At 38.1% G+C, this 14921-nt stretch overlaps 1 protein-coding gene and 1 pseudogene across 5 annotated transcripts in view; both read left to right on the top strand.

Moving 5' to 3' along the window:
* The window catches only part of SPAG1 (sperm associated antigen 1), a 67722-nt gene extending 66709 nt beyond the window's left edge, over positions 1 to 1013 (top strand). For all 5 annotated transcript variants that reach the window (XM_049633037.1, XM_049633038.1, XM_049633039.1 and 2 more), the window contains one exon: positions 39 to 1013. In XM_049633037.1, coding sequence (XP_049488994.1) covers positions 39 to 170 — 132 coding nt within the window. In that variant the 3' untranslated portion in view covers positions 171 to 1013. The remainder of the gene's footprint in view (positions 1 to 38) is intronic.
* Positions 250 to 7329, top strand: LOC125924228 (40S ribosomal protein S2-like; annotated as a pseudogene).
* Positions 7330 to 14921: the final 7592 nt, after the last annotated feature.

The following is a 14921-nucleotide window of genomic DNA, read 5'->3' as shown; positions in this document are numbered from 1 at the left end:
TTTAAATGAAGCTAATACAGTTTTTCTCCTTCTTCCAGATGATGTTGACACTAATTAGCAAGGGCCAAAAGGAGCAAATTGAACAGCTCTTTGATGACCTCTCAGACACACCAAACAAACATTATACTTTAGAAGATGTACAGGCCCTAAGAAGGAAGTATGAGCTTTAAATGAAGGCTACTGTTAGATTTCTTCCATGCATGTATGAGTTCCAGTAGTGCTAATGGGATGGTATTGTAATAGCGTTGCATGGATAAAACCTGCTTTCGAAAAGATCCTTTGGTTTGGACTGTAAAATATTTTATGTATTTTTATATAGAGAACATGTATATTCTACGATATGCTTTTATTAGTTGTAAATATTTTCCTACGTACCAGAGCTAACATCTTTATATTTAATAATAAGTATATTTGGAACTTGTTCAAGTACATTTTAATTTATATTCTAAATTTTCTTTTAATAACTCGTTAAAAATTTGAGTTCCATTCCTTTGGGCCATAAAGGATTCCTCTTAAGTTTGATAGAAGTGTATTTCTTTAAAAGTGAAAATCATTAACAGTGATTATTATATCCCCTTTATTTCCTGCTATGATATATATATAAATACTATTTTATACTACTTCTGGATTACAATCTGCTAAGGTGAAATGTAACACTTAAATCTTACAATATGAAATGATTATTAAATAATTAACTTAGAGCTATAAGAGAACTTTTCTCACGTGGAAACATTGCCTAATAAAGAACAAAAATTGGCAAAAATTTCTACTTACTACTTTTTACTAGATTTTAAAATGCGGTTTCCCAAACAACTGTATAAAAGCAGACTAAGCCTGCATTGTCCCCTCCACATTTTCCCCAACGTTTAGATGTTGTCTTCACCCTTTTTTCCCGCCCCCCCCCTCCCCAATTTATTCCCTCAACGGAAAAGTGAAGTCTTATTAAAATCTCCTTTGTTAACTGGGTCAAAGTAAAGGTATTTCTTACAATAAAACATTCAGGTCTCTATCAATGTACTGTCATTTATTGCTATAGTTTTTATCAAGTTCTTTTTCTGGAGCATTCTTTCTTGAGAAGTGAATATCACAGGTGAGTATCACTTTCATTATTTCCATATTCTTTAGTCTTTTGGAATTAATAGAATTTTAAAAAATCATTGGGGGTAAATGGAATCTTTCAAACTGACATTTTTCTTTTTAACTCTTTGTTCATTAATGAAAAGCTGATTCTCCTTTTTTAATGTTAGTAAACTTTACAGTAGAGACATAAAAAGGAAACTCTTTTGTTGACAGTTACGTACCCAGCACCTAGCTGCACGGGGCTGTCCGGCAGTGGTCACCTCTCCTTCAGAGGAGGTGGAAAGCTGTGAGTGCCCAGCGGTGCCAGTTGTGTGGGTCATGGCTGGAGAAACCCGTTTCTGTCCAGTGACAGCCAGGATACTGAAGTGGGAACTTCATGAGTGAGGGGAGGGAAGACAAGGTGAAGGAACTGTAGATAGGAATATCAAAGAGCATTAAAAGAATGCAGTTCCTCAAGACTTCAGCAGGAAGTCTGCCCATATTGCCTCTGGGAGTATCCCACTCAAAGACCTCCCCACCAGATTGCCCCACTGGGTCCACAGGCCTCCCCAAAGCCCTGAGTTAAATTCACGCCACCTCTCACTATGTGCTGGATACCCGCGCGTGCTCCTGAGCGGGGCAGTGAGAGCAGGCCCGGTGTTCAGAGTTTTCTCAGAAAAATGGACCAAGAGTCTGGGCAAGGGAGAAATCACACGCTAGAGCTGTGGAGCTATAGCACCACCTTCTGGAAAACAAAAGGTTCCAGCAGCTAGACTTGAGTTACAAGAAAAGATGGAAAAGTTTAAGAATTCTGCCACTAGAGGGAGCAAGAAGAGTGGAGCAGGTTCACCCATTCAAAGGCTGAGGACACCTCTGACGTAGTGACACCAGTGATAGTACCTCATCTGACGGCAACCAGTGAAGACTCGGGAGGCGTCTGTTACTTCAAATGTGAAAATAGCCATGCAAACGTACAAGAAACATGAAAAAATATTTCACCCTCCAAAAGACACCAATAATTCAACGACTACACACAAAGACAGGATGTTGCAGATCTAGCTGATAAAGAATTCAGGATAGCTGTTTTGAAGAACACGACGAGCTACAAGAAAATGATATTAGGAAGGAAATCACCAGAGAGAAATCACAAAAAAGAACCAAATTCTGGAGTTGAAGAATTCAGTGAATGAGATGAAGACTACTATAGCAAGACTCTGTACAATAGAGCAGTTGGAAGACAGAATAAATGACTTAGAGAATACAAATTCTCAAATGATGCAGAAGACCAAAGGGAGAAGGGGGCAGAAAATTTAGTTTGAAAAATAATTGAAAATTCCCCAAACCTGGGGGAAAGGACTTGAACATCCAAAGTCACAGAGTTCACATAGATCACCGTAGTATCTCAATGTGGAAACACCTCCCAGACATGATACAAGGAAACCACCAAAAATCAATCCTAAAGACGGCTGGGGGAGTGTAACTTACAAAGGAAGCCCCATTAGGCTGTCCGCGTATTTCTCAGTGGCAAAACCCTAGAATGACATTCAAAGTCTCAAAAGATAAAAACTTCCAGCCAGAGTTACACTTTAGCGATGAAGGAGAAAGACTTGCCCAATAGCCAAAGCTGAAATAATTTATCACCACTAGGTCTACCCTGCAGAAATGCTGAGAGGAGTTCCTCAGGCTGAAATAAAAAGATGCTAATCAGGGACATGAAACCATCTTTACACTGGTAAAGGTGAACAATACTCAAATTTAGATAACTCTAATTCTATAAAATGGCATATTAGCCACAACTATAATATACCATATTACAGAATTAGAGTTTTCTGAATTTGAGTACTTTTCACCTTTTCCTTTAGGAAAAGAGTATTAAAAATAACTTGCTACTATAATTTGCTGACAGTACACAATATAAAAAGAAATTTGCTGTCAGAAAATATATATGAGTAAAAGATGAATAAAATAGACCCTTTATAGACAAATGAAGATAGGTTGCTATCAGCATAAAATGGACTCTTCCATGTATGAAATGTTTTATGTAAACCTCATGTTAAAAAATTTAGATTCACAAAAAATAAAGGTGAAACCATATATACTACTGTGGAAAATCAATTTACAGTGTTGAAACAGAAGGAGAGGGGAACAGAAGGGAGGCAAGAACTGGGGAAAAGGAACAATGGAAATATAGAACAGGAAGGCAACCAGGAAGATGGCAGTTGTAAATCCCTACATATCAATAATTACTCTAAATGTAAATTGAATTCACCAATCAAAAGGCACAGAATGGCTGGATTAAAAAAAAAAAAGACAACTATATGCTGTGTACAAGAGACTCACTTCAGCTTTAACACACATAGGTTTAAAGTGAAGGGATGGAAGAAGATACTACTTGCAAGTGAAAACCAAAAGAGCAGGGATTACTGTACTTGCCCTTAGACCAAACAAACTAAGCCAAAAGTGGTAAGAGACAAAGAAGGTCATTATATAATAAAGGGGGTCACTACAGTCAGATGATAACAATAATCGTAAACTCTATGCATTCAACATTGGAGCACCTAAATATATGAAGCAAATACTAACAAATCTGAATGGAGAAGTGGAGAATAGAATAATAGTAGAGGACTTTAATACTTCACTTAGAGCAATGGGTAAATCATCCAGACAAAATCAACAAGGAAATGTTAGAATTAAATCATACTTTGGACCAAATGGACCTAACGGTCATATAGAACTTTCCATCCAATAGCAACAATATATTCTTCCCAAGTACACAAGGAACATTCTCCAGGATAGATTATATGATAGGACACAAAACAAGTCTTAGCAAATTTAAGAAGATTGAAATCTATCTTCTGACCACAATGGTACGCAACTACAAGTCAACAAAAGGAAAGCTGGAAAATCTGTAAATATGTGGAAACAACACAATTCTGAATGAGTGGGGTCAAAGAAGAAATTAAAAGGGAAATAAAATTTATCAACTGAAAATGGAAACAGCAAACCTGTGCAAAAGCAGTTACGAGAGCGAAGTTTAGAATGATAAATGCATATGTTAAGAAGTTAGATCTCAAACAGCCTCACATTACACCTAAAGAGCCATAAAAAGAACAAACTAAGCTCAAAGCTAGAAGGAAGGAAATAAAGATCAGAAATAAGAGACAAGAAAAAAATACAAAAAAAGAACAAAACATTTTTCAAAAAGATAAATTGACAGACTGTTAGCTAGACTAAGAAAAAAAAGGCAAAATCAGAGATGAAAGAAGAGACATTACAGAAATACATGGGATCCTAAGAGTCTACCATGAACAGTTGCATGCCAACAAATTAAGTAATTGAAGAAATGGATGAGTTCCTAGAAACACAGAATTCACCAAGACTGAATCAGAAAGAAACAAAATCTGAACAGATTAATAATAAGAGATTGAATTAGTAATCAAAAGCCTCCTAACAGAAAATTCAAGGATCAACTGGCTTCACTGGCAAACTCTACCAAACGTGAAGAAGAGTTAACAATCCTCAAACTCTTCCAAAAAATTGAAGAGGAGGGAATACTTCTAGGCCAATTCTGTGAGGCCAGCATTACCCTGATATCAAAGCCAGATAAGGACCTACAAGAAAACTAAAGACCCGTATCTCTGATGACTGTAGATCTGCAAATTCTCCACAAAATATTAGCAAACCAAATTCAAGAACACATTAAAAGGATTGTACACCATGACTATGTAGGATTTACCCTGGGATCAAGTGTGGTTCAACATGGGCAAATCAGTTTCATATACCACCATTTAATAGAATGAAAGATAGAAATCACACAGTCACCTGAACAGATGCAGGAAAAGCATTTGACAAAATATCCTTTCATTTTAAGAACTCTACAGACTGGAAACAGAAGGAACATACACAATAAAGGCCATACATGACAAGCCCACACCTAACTTGCTCAGCAGTGAAAAATCAAAAGCTTTCCTCTAAGATTAGGATCAAGACAAAGATGCCCACTCTCACCACTCCTAATACAAGTGTTGGGAACCCTAGCTAAAAGAATTAGGCAAGACAAATAAAAGGCATCCAAATTGGAAATGAAGAAGCAAAAATTTTCTTGCAGTTTATGTTGTATATAGAGAAAATCCCGAAGACTCAAAAAACTATTGGAACTAATCAATAAATTTAGTCAAGTTGCAGGATATAAGATTGACAAATCAGTTGCATTTCTGTAACCATAAGCATCTGAAAAAGAGGTAAAAACTATCCCATTCACAGTAGCATCAAAAACAAAATACCCAGACTAAATTTAACCAAGGCAGGTCTGTACAGCAAACACTACAAGACATCATTGAAAGAAATCAAACCTTACACAAATGGAAAAGGATTCCATGCTTATGGATTGGAAGAATTAATATTATTAAAACGTCCCTATTACCCAAAGCCATCTATAGATTCAATGCAATCCCTATCAAAGACCCAATGGCATTTTTCACAAACATAGAAACCAAACCAAACAATGACAAAACCCCTAAAAGTTGTATGGAACCAGAAAAGAGCCCAAATTGCCAAAGCAATCATGAGAAGAACAAAGCCAGAGGCATCACACTTCCTGATTTCAAACTATACTACAAAGCTTTGGTAATTGCAACAGCATGGTACTGGCATAAAAACAAGACACACAGACAAGTGGAAGAGAACAGAAAGCCCAGAATTAAACCACTTACATATATGGTCAACTAACATTCAACAAGGCAGCCAGAATACCCGGTAAGGAAAGGATAGTATTTCAACAAATTGTGTTGGGAAAATGGCATAAACACAGAAAAGTGAAACTGGACCCCTCATCTTATACCACTCACAAAAATTAACTTGAAATAGGTCAAAGATTTAAACCTAAGACCGGATACCATAAAACTCCTAGAAAAAACAAACAACAACAAAAAAACAGGAAAGAAGTTCCTCAATATTGATCTTGGCAATGTTGTTTTTTTTTTTTTTTTTTTTTTTAATGTTTACTTATTTTGAGAGAGAGAGCATGCAAGCAGAGGAGTGGGCAAAGGGAGAGAGAGAATCTGAAGCAGGCTCTGTGCTGTCTGTCAGCACGGAGTCCAATGTGGGGCTCAATCCCATGAACCATAAGATCATGACCTGAGCCAAAATCAAGAGTCAGAAGTTCAACCAACCGAGTCACCCAGGTGCCCCAATCCTGGCAATGACTTTTGCATGACACCAAAAGCACAAACAACAAAAGCAAAAATTAACAAGTGGGACTACATCAAATTGAAAAGCTTCTGCACCGCAAAAGAAATCAACAAAATGAAAAGGTACAGAATCGGAGAAAATAGTTTGCAAAGCAGATATTGGGTAAGAGGCTAATATCCAAAATATATAAACATTTTGAGAAAACGCCAAGTGGCGGATGACACTGGTGTTAGTTAGACCTGGAGGCCTGGGGGCCCTGGAATGGGAGGTCATGGTGGCTTCCACAGAGGCTTGAGCAGCAGCATCCAGGGCTGGGGTTACAGCTATGGTTGGGCCATGGCTAAGACCAAGGCCAACGCGCTTGTGGAGGCAAGGCTGAGGACAAGAAGTGGATCCCCATTACCAAGCTGGGCTGCCTGGTCAAGGACATGAAGATCATGTCCCTGGTGGAGATTTCTCTCTTCTCCCTGCCCATTAAGGAATCTGAGATCATTGACTTTTTTTTTGTCCTAGGGGCATCCCTCAAGGATGAGGTTTTAAAAATTATGACTGTTCAAAAGCAAACCCTTGCTCACCAGTGGACCAGGTTCAAGGTATTTGTTGCCAGCAGAGATTACAATGGACATGCTGTTCTGGGTATTAAGTGCTCGATGGTAGCCACAGCCATCCATGGGGCCATCGTCTTGGCCAGGTTTTCCATTGTCCCTGTACGGCAAGGCTACTGGAGGAACAAGATCCACAAGCCCCACACCATGCCACGCAAGGTGACCTGCTGCTGTGGCTGTGCCAGTGCACCTCATCCCTGCCCAGAGGCACTGGCTCTGTCTCAGCCTCTGTGCCCAAGAAGCTACGATGATGGCTGGTATTTATGACTACTACACCTCAGCCAGGGGCTGCACTGCCACCCTCTGGGCAACTTTGCCAAAGCTGTTTTTGATGCCATTTCCAAGACCTACAGCTCACTTCTGACTGTGTTTACCAAGTCACCTATCAGGAATTCACTGACCGTCTTACAAAGGACCACATCAGAGTCTCTGTGCAGAGAACCCAGGCTCCAACTGTCACCAGCATATAGTTCTATACAAGAAAAATACACACACACACACACACACACACACACACACAATCCGCACACACCCTCACACTACTCAATAATGGAAACCAATCCAAATAAAAAATAGGCATTTTCCCAAAGAAGATTTCAAAATGGCCTAGAGGTTACATGAAAAGATGCTTAACATCATTAATCACAAAATCACAATGAGGTATCACCGCACACCTATTAGAATGGCTATCCTCAAGAAGACAAGAGAAGCACTGGTGAGAAGGTGCACAAAAAGGAACACTTGTACCCTGTTAGTGGGGTTGTAAACTGCAGCCGCTATGGAAAACAGTTTTGAGGTTCCTCCAAAAAACTAAAAATAGAACTATCAATATGATCCAGCAATTCCACTGTGGGTATATACCCCAAGAAATGAAAACAGGATATTGAAGGTTATGCAATCCCATATTTATTGTAGCATTATTCACAACAGCCATGATATGGAAACAGTTTGAGTATGCCCATCAACTGATGAATGGATAAAGATAATACATACCCATACACAACAGACAATGCAATGTTATTCAGTCACAAGAAGGAAATCCTGCCATTTGTGACAACATGACTAGACCTTGAGGACATGCTGAGTGACATAAGTCAGAGACAAATACTGTATGATATCACTTTTATGTGGAATCTTAAAGCCAAACTCCTAAAAATAGAAAAATAATAGTTACTATGTAGAACTACCAGGTTGGGGGAATAGGAGAGATGTTTACGTGAACGAACTAGCACTAGAAGATCAGCTAAGTTGTAGAGAACTAATGCACAGCATAATGACTGTAGACAACAATATTATAAACATCAAACTTGCTAAGAGACTGACCTTAATTATTCCTACCACAGAAAAGAAATAATTATGTGAGGTGATAAAGATGCTACCTAGCAGTACAATAGATAAGTGTACCAAATCAGTTACGTACACCTTAAATTTACACACTATGTCAAACATTTCAATTAAAAAAAAAAAAAAAAACTACTGTACTTGGTTTTGAGCTTTGTGCTAGGCATGTGTATAGTTTATTACACACTAATTTAATTCTTATAACAACTCTGTTATAGATGAGGAAACTATGGCACAGAAAAAATCAAACACAGAAAATGTATATTAAATCCCTGTAAATTAACAAGGGTTACAAATATTGCAAGTAGTTGATCCAAGATTCAAGTCTTTGAACTTATGCTGTTTAATGGAAAATATTAAACATAATGGAATAATTAGTAAGGTGCCTGGTCTTTAAGTTACAGCTTGTAGAGGCAATGAACATATAAACTACTAATCTTGTTAAACTAATAGAGATGTAATAGTGATTATGTAGAGCAAGAGAAATGCCCAGTACTGCCTGTGAGGTTAAGATAGGTTTTAAGGAGATAACTGTGCAGCCTGAGTTTGTCATTTGGATGAGAAGAGGGTGTGCCAGGCAGAGGAAAGAGGAGACACAAAGGCATCCAGATGCACATCGAAGGTGCATGTTGAACACAAGTGTGAAATAATGGGGCGTGTTTAGGGAACTACATGTACTCTTAATCTTAGAGGAGCAGAATGTCTATGTGATAGGCCTGAAGGAATGATAGTTGGATAAAACAGAAAGCTGTATGCTGCATATAAAATGGTAGAAATAGAGTTTTAGTTATAGATGTGGTTCCTTTGTGAGTCAGGCGTTGCCTGGTTTTCTTCCCCTTCTCGGCATACACAAGATGGGACTTTTCAAACTCTGTGGTTAGGGACACATGACAAATCCTGCCAACAGAGTAGAGGTAGAAGTGATGTGTCCCTTCTGGGCCCAAGTACACACAGCTAGTACAGGCCCTGCATGGTCTTCACCCTTGCTACAGTGACTGAGAAAGGCCTCACATTCCAGTTAGTGGGTTATAAGAGGACAGCTCCATCATCAGCCTGATTCTTTGAGTGTTGGTCTGAAGCGGGTTCCTACCAGTCTGCATTGGACAGATAGCATGAATGAGAAATAATCCTTTTTTTTTTTGTTAAGCCACTAAGACTTTTGGATTGTTTAAAATTATATCCAAAGACTTGGATCTGTTTCTGTATAGTCTTTCCTGACCTCTCAATCCGTAAAACCAACTTCACGCTGTTCATCTCCACATGAATGCCTCATAGACACCTCAAATGTAATAATGCCCCAAACTGAACTCTTTGTTCCCTCAAACTTAGGTTTCACTTGTTCTTTATCTTGGTGAAAGATACCAGCATTCATAGTCTGGCCTAAGCTAGAAACTTCAGATTCCTCCTAGACCTTTCTGGCTCTTTCAACCTCCGCATCCAATATTCATTCAGGCAAACTGTTTTATTACCCAGAGAGGGCACATTCACTCAACATCGACTGCTTTTGCACCAGACGTTTCCCTGCTCTTCTCTCTTCCTTCTTACTTCCCAAAACCACAAAGCTAATTCCTAGGCATCCTTTAACATCCAGTTCAAATGTCCCCTCCCAGAGGCTTTTCCTCACCTGCCTTGGCTGAGTTAAGTGATCTTTGTTTTCTCATAGTGCCGTATGCATAACTCTACTATAGTTTTAACCACTGTTTTTGTTTTGATCTGTGATCATGCTCAGCTACCTGACCTTAACTGAAACAAAGGAGGCCATCTCATCTAACTGCTCCAATCTACTCCCCTTTTGACTAATGACCAGATTTTCCCTGTTCCTTCTCTTTTAGAAAGTAATTTTCCCCCTCCTTTCTAGTGCTGATCCCTCATGCTATCCTCTCCTCTCTTCAAGGGCTTTCCTCCCAGAATAAATCCATCTTTTGCATATTTCCCTTTCAATTACAGCCTTCCTCTCAGCCTCCAAACCCACTCAACTCTTCCTCACTTAAAGTCCTTCTCTCAATCTCCCAAATTTCCATCCTTTCCTACACCATATTTTCAAAAATAGATAACTTCTTCCATTTTTTCTTTCCTACCTCCCAAATTTCCTTTTTTGAAAGAAATTTAGCCTCTATCTCCCAACACTATTCCAACTACTGCCAACAACATTTATCAGATCCAGAAGCTTTTTGTCATAAAACTGGGTTACACTGTGGCCTGAAGAGGTTTTTTTTTAAGAGAGATCCTTATCTAACTCTACTCCATTTACATTGAAGTCCAAATAAGAACACAACAGAATATTATGCAGTCTGAAATGCTGATGAACCGTGACTGTACTGGTTTTGCTCTTATGCTGAGATTGTGGGCAAAGGAGGAGAAACTTGAAAGGTAAAGCGGCAAAGCCTTAAGGGCAGCTACAAGACTGAATCTAAAATGGCTACTTTGGTTCTGAGTTGCTCAGGATGATCAATAACGTATCCAGGCAATTTCAGAGAGCACCTTCTTCATGAGCAAGATCTCAGAATGCCAAGGGCTCTGTAAGTTGACACTGCAACATGATGGACAGATTGAGAATCTGCTGTTTGTCAGGAAAACTTTCATTTCCACTTCTTAAATGCATTTTGGTGAAAACTCCCTTCACGTGACCGACTTGTGGCGCCTCACTGTTGGAAATGTGCTCTTCACTAGAGGACTTCTCAGGAAGAAGTATTAAGGGCTGATGGTATTTGTGTGCAAACAGAATAATTAATCATGAGTTACAGATCATTATTTTAAAGTGATTTCAAAGATATGTTTTATACTTGTTTTTCTAATATACTATTATATTTGCCATCTAGGAACAAGATGTAGCAAAGTATGTTCACGTTTGGAATGTGTTTTACTCTCTCAGCCAGTTGCCACCACTTAGACCACCACAAGGACCCCCAAAAACTGACGCAGAAGTCCTGCCTCTCAGGTCTCCACACAAGGGATCTGTCTCCAGAATGTACTGAATTTCTTCAAGTTCATACGTTTTGATGCCTTTTGCCACACGTCAAAGTAAAGAGATGGTTGAAAGTTAATCGATGGTACAAAGATCAATGAAAAACAAGCAGGAGATCAGAGTATAAGAGACTCTCACAGCTGTCTCTTCTCTTTTTCTCTGGGGAACTACTTCAGAGCATAAACCTGGAATTAAATCCTAACTCTGATACTCAGGAGTAATGAGCTCATATAAAACTCTGTATAATCTCAAGGATTTTAGGTTCCTCATCTGCAAAATGAGGAGGGATATCTTCCTACCGTTCAGGGTTGTAGTATGATGTAGTTTATGTAAAATACCTGGCGGTACTTAGTACTTTTATCTTTCCTTCCATGTTTATAATTGCTTTCTTCCCATATGTATATCTCATCTATGTTGCTAGAAAAAGACAGCTCTTTTCAAGTATTATGGACACAATAAGTTACATTAAAAACAGTATTATGGACACGTTCATTATTCACTTACTGGGTAAGAGATATACATTAAGACCCCTCCAATAGAAGCAATACAGCCAGAGAAGTGACTAGCCTTGGATATCTGTTACCATCTCCTGGGAATTAGTCATGACAAAGTCAAGAAATTACTCCACAGGTTGAGCAGCAGAGAATCTAACAACATGCATCTTTCTTTTCCAACCTGTCACTGTTTTGAGGTATGTCAACACAAACAGTTGCATATTCAGAGTCTGGCATAGGCTGGTGGGTGCTTGGTAAATGTTCAATAAATGAATCTAGAGGACACTGCCCTAAAAAGGTGCTCTGGTTAACAAAATTCAGATTAGAGAAGTTCCTATTATTGACAAATTTATAATGCTCTTCTAAATATTTCTCAAACAGTGGTTCTTAGAATATTTGCTCAGAATTGCTTGAGAATCTTGAGTCCAAGGGGCTGGGAACTTAACTTTTAAAATATCTCTTCTAATTCTTAGGCAAGTTGGAATATACAACCCAATATGCCAGAAGGCAAGTTGTGCAATTACTAATATCTGAGTTGCACAAGCACTGTAAGTGAACTAAACTACTCAAGACCCTCTGAATAAAGTATTGTGGAGGATAAGTAAAAAGGACAGTTTCTGATTTTAATGAGCTTATGACTAATTTGGAAGAAACAAAATAAAACCAAGTTCCAGAAGCTCTAGTAGGGGAAACAAAAGCATCAACGCAATGTTTGAGTGTCAAAGTTATTACAAGGGCCAAGAGGAATAAATCAAGAACATTTTCAGGAAAAAGTAAAGTCTAAGCCAGGTTTTTGAACAGACTTGGGTGGATGAGAAGAAAGAGCTCAGTATGATTAAATTACTTTTCTGCGGAATTTTCAATATCAGAAAGCAATACAAACCTAGTGATAATAACTCTGCTGCTGAAAGCTTCATTGTGTAGCAGGCAGAAGCCAGACAGGAAACTCAGGAACCAAACTGACTTGGTTTTCTGTTTTTCCTTAGGGTTTAAATAGTGACCTGTCAAATCCAAAAACTGCTAAAAATTTAACCTTACTGGCTACCTTACATTTGATCTCTTTTATGTCAGCTTCTTACCTGAAAACGGACCAAATATTTACTATAATTAATCAGTGGGTTGGGAGGAACAATTTTAATCCTAATTCATATGTGTGTGAAGACAAGGGCAAAGATTCAACTAGAATGGTTATAATAAAACAGACAAAAAAAAAAAAAAAAAAACAGACAGACAACAAATGTTGATAAGGATGTGGAAGAATTAGGAAGTATACATATTGCTGATGGGAATGCAAAATGATGCGGTTGCTTTGGAAGAGTTTGGCAGTTCTCCAAAAAGTTAAACAGTGTTACCATATGACCCAACAATTCCACTCCTAGTATTATACCCAAGAAAACTGAAAACATGTTCACACAAAATCCTGTACACACATGTTGATATCATTTATAAGAGCCAAAAATGTGAGAACCCACAGGTCTATCAACTGATGATAAACAAAAATGTGTTATAACCATACAAAATATTATTCACCCATAAAAAGCATTAAGTACTGATATATACTACTCCATGGATGAACCTTGAAAACACTAAGTGAAAAGAAGCCATACATAAAAAGCCACACATTATATGAATTTTATGTGAAATGCCCAGAATGGACAAATCCATTCAAACAGAAAGTAGCTTTAGTGGTTGCCAGGAGCTAAGAAGACCATGAGGGATGGGGGTCGTGAGGGGACCACTGGGGAGATGGGAACTGGTTGCTAGTGGATACAGGGTTTCTTTTGGGGGTGATGAAAATGTTCTAGTATTAGGTAATGGTTAGGGTTGTATAACCTTGTGAATATACTAAACATTACTGAATTTTACACATTAAAAATGTTACAATATGTGAACTGTATCTCAATTTTTAAAATTGAAGGAAAAAAAAAAAGCAAACCACTCAATTCAAATAATAAGTTACAGGTAAACTCTGGGGTCCTCCAATCAATCCAAACTGGCCACCCCTTTAAGCTTGTCAAGATTTTACCAAAAGGAATAAAAGGTGAAGATGGAAGACTACTTAGACTGGAAACAAGGTAAGGATGTCTCTTTTACCAGTCCTATTTAATATCTTACTAGAGATTTAAGTCAATAGGTCCAAAAAAATAAAAAAGTGTTGCTAATGGCATCTAGATTGGAAAGAAGGATATAAAACTATTTGCAGAGACATGATTGTCTATGCAGAAAAATCCTATGGCTGTACTAAAACTCTTTAGAGTTAATAAATGACTTACAAGTTTGTAGGATTCAAGAACAATCTACAAAAATCAATTGTATTTCTATATAATCAGAAATTGAGTATTTAAAATTGAGTATTTCTAACAATCAGAAATTGAGATTTAAAAAAAATCCGTATACTGAAAACTACAAAGCACTATTGAAAGAAATTTAAAAACTTAATAATAAATGGATAAGCCATGTTCATGAATCAAAAGATTCACTATGGTTAAGATGCCTATTTCCCCCAAATGGATCTATAAATTCAATGGAATCACAATAAAAATCCCAGCAGGCTTTCTGGTAGCAATCTAGAAATTCCAATAGAGAGGTAGCATTCAGATCAATGGGAAAGGATCGATTATTTAAAAAATAAACAAAACTGGGGCACCTGGGTGGCGCAGTCGGTTAAGCGTCCGACTTCAGCCAGGTCACGATCTCACGGTCTGTGGGTTCGAGCCCCGCGTCAGGCTCTGGGCCGATGGCTCGGAGCCTGGAGCCTGTTTCCGATTCTGTGTCTCCCTCTCTCTCTGCCCCTCCCCCGTTCATGCTCTGTCTCTCTCTGTCCCAAAAATAAATAAAAAACGTTGAAAAAAAAATTTTAAATAAATAAATAAATAAATAAACAAAACTTCACAAAAACAGCTTTCCATTGGAAGAAAATAAGATTGGACTTCTACATTATAGTAAACAAATTCAAGACAGATTAAAGCAAATGTAAAAAATTTAAAAATCTCACAAGAGGGGGCGCCTGGGTGGCTCAGATGGTTAAGTGTTCAACTCTTGATTTCAGCTCAGGTCACCATCTCACGGTTTGTGAAATCAAGCCCTGTGTCAGGCTCTGGGCTCTGCACTGACAGTACAGAGCCTGCTTGGGATTCTTTCTCTCCCCCTCTCTCTGCTTCTCCCCGGCCTGCATGCTTCCGGTCTCAAAATAAACATTAAAAAAAAAAATCTTCCAAGAAACCTAGGAGACTGTAAGTATAATTTAGGAGCAAAGGAGACCTTAAC

This window comes from Panthera uncia, chromosome F2 (assembly GCF_023721935.1).
Source record: "Panthera uncia isolate 11264 chromosome F2, Puncia_PCG_1.0, whole genome shotgun sequence".
Taxonomy (NCBI): domain Eukaryota; kingdom Metazoa; phylum Chordata; class Mammalia; order Carnivora; family Felidae; genus Panthera; species Panthera uncia.
The sequence above is the reverse complement of the archived record's forward strand: the minus strand, read 5'-3'. Positions and strand labels throughout refer to the sequence as shown.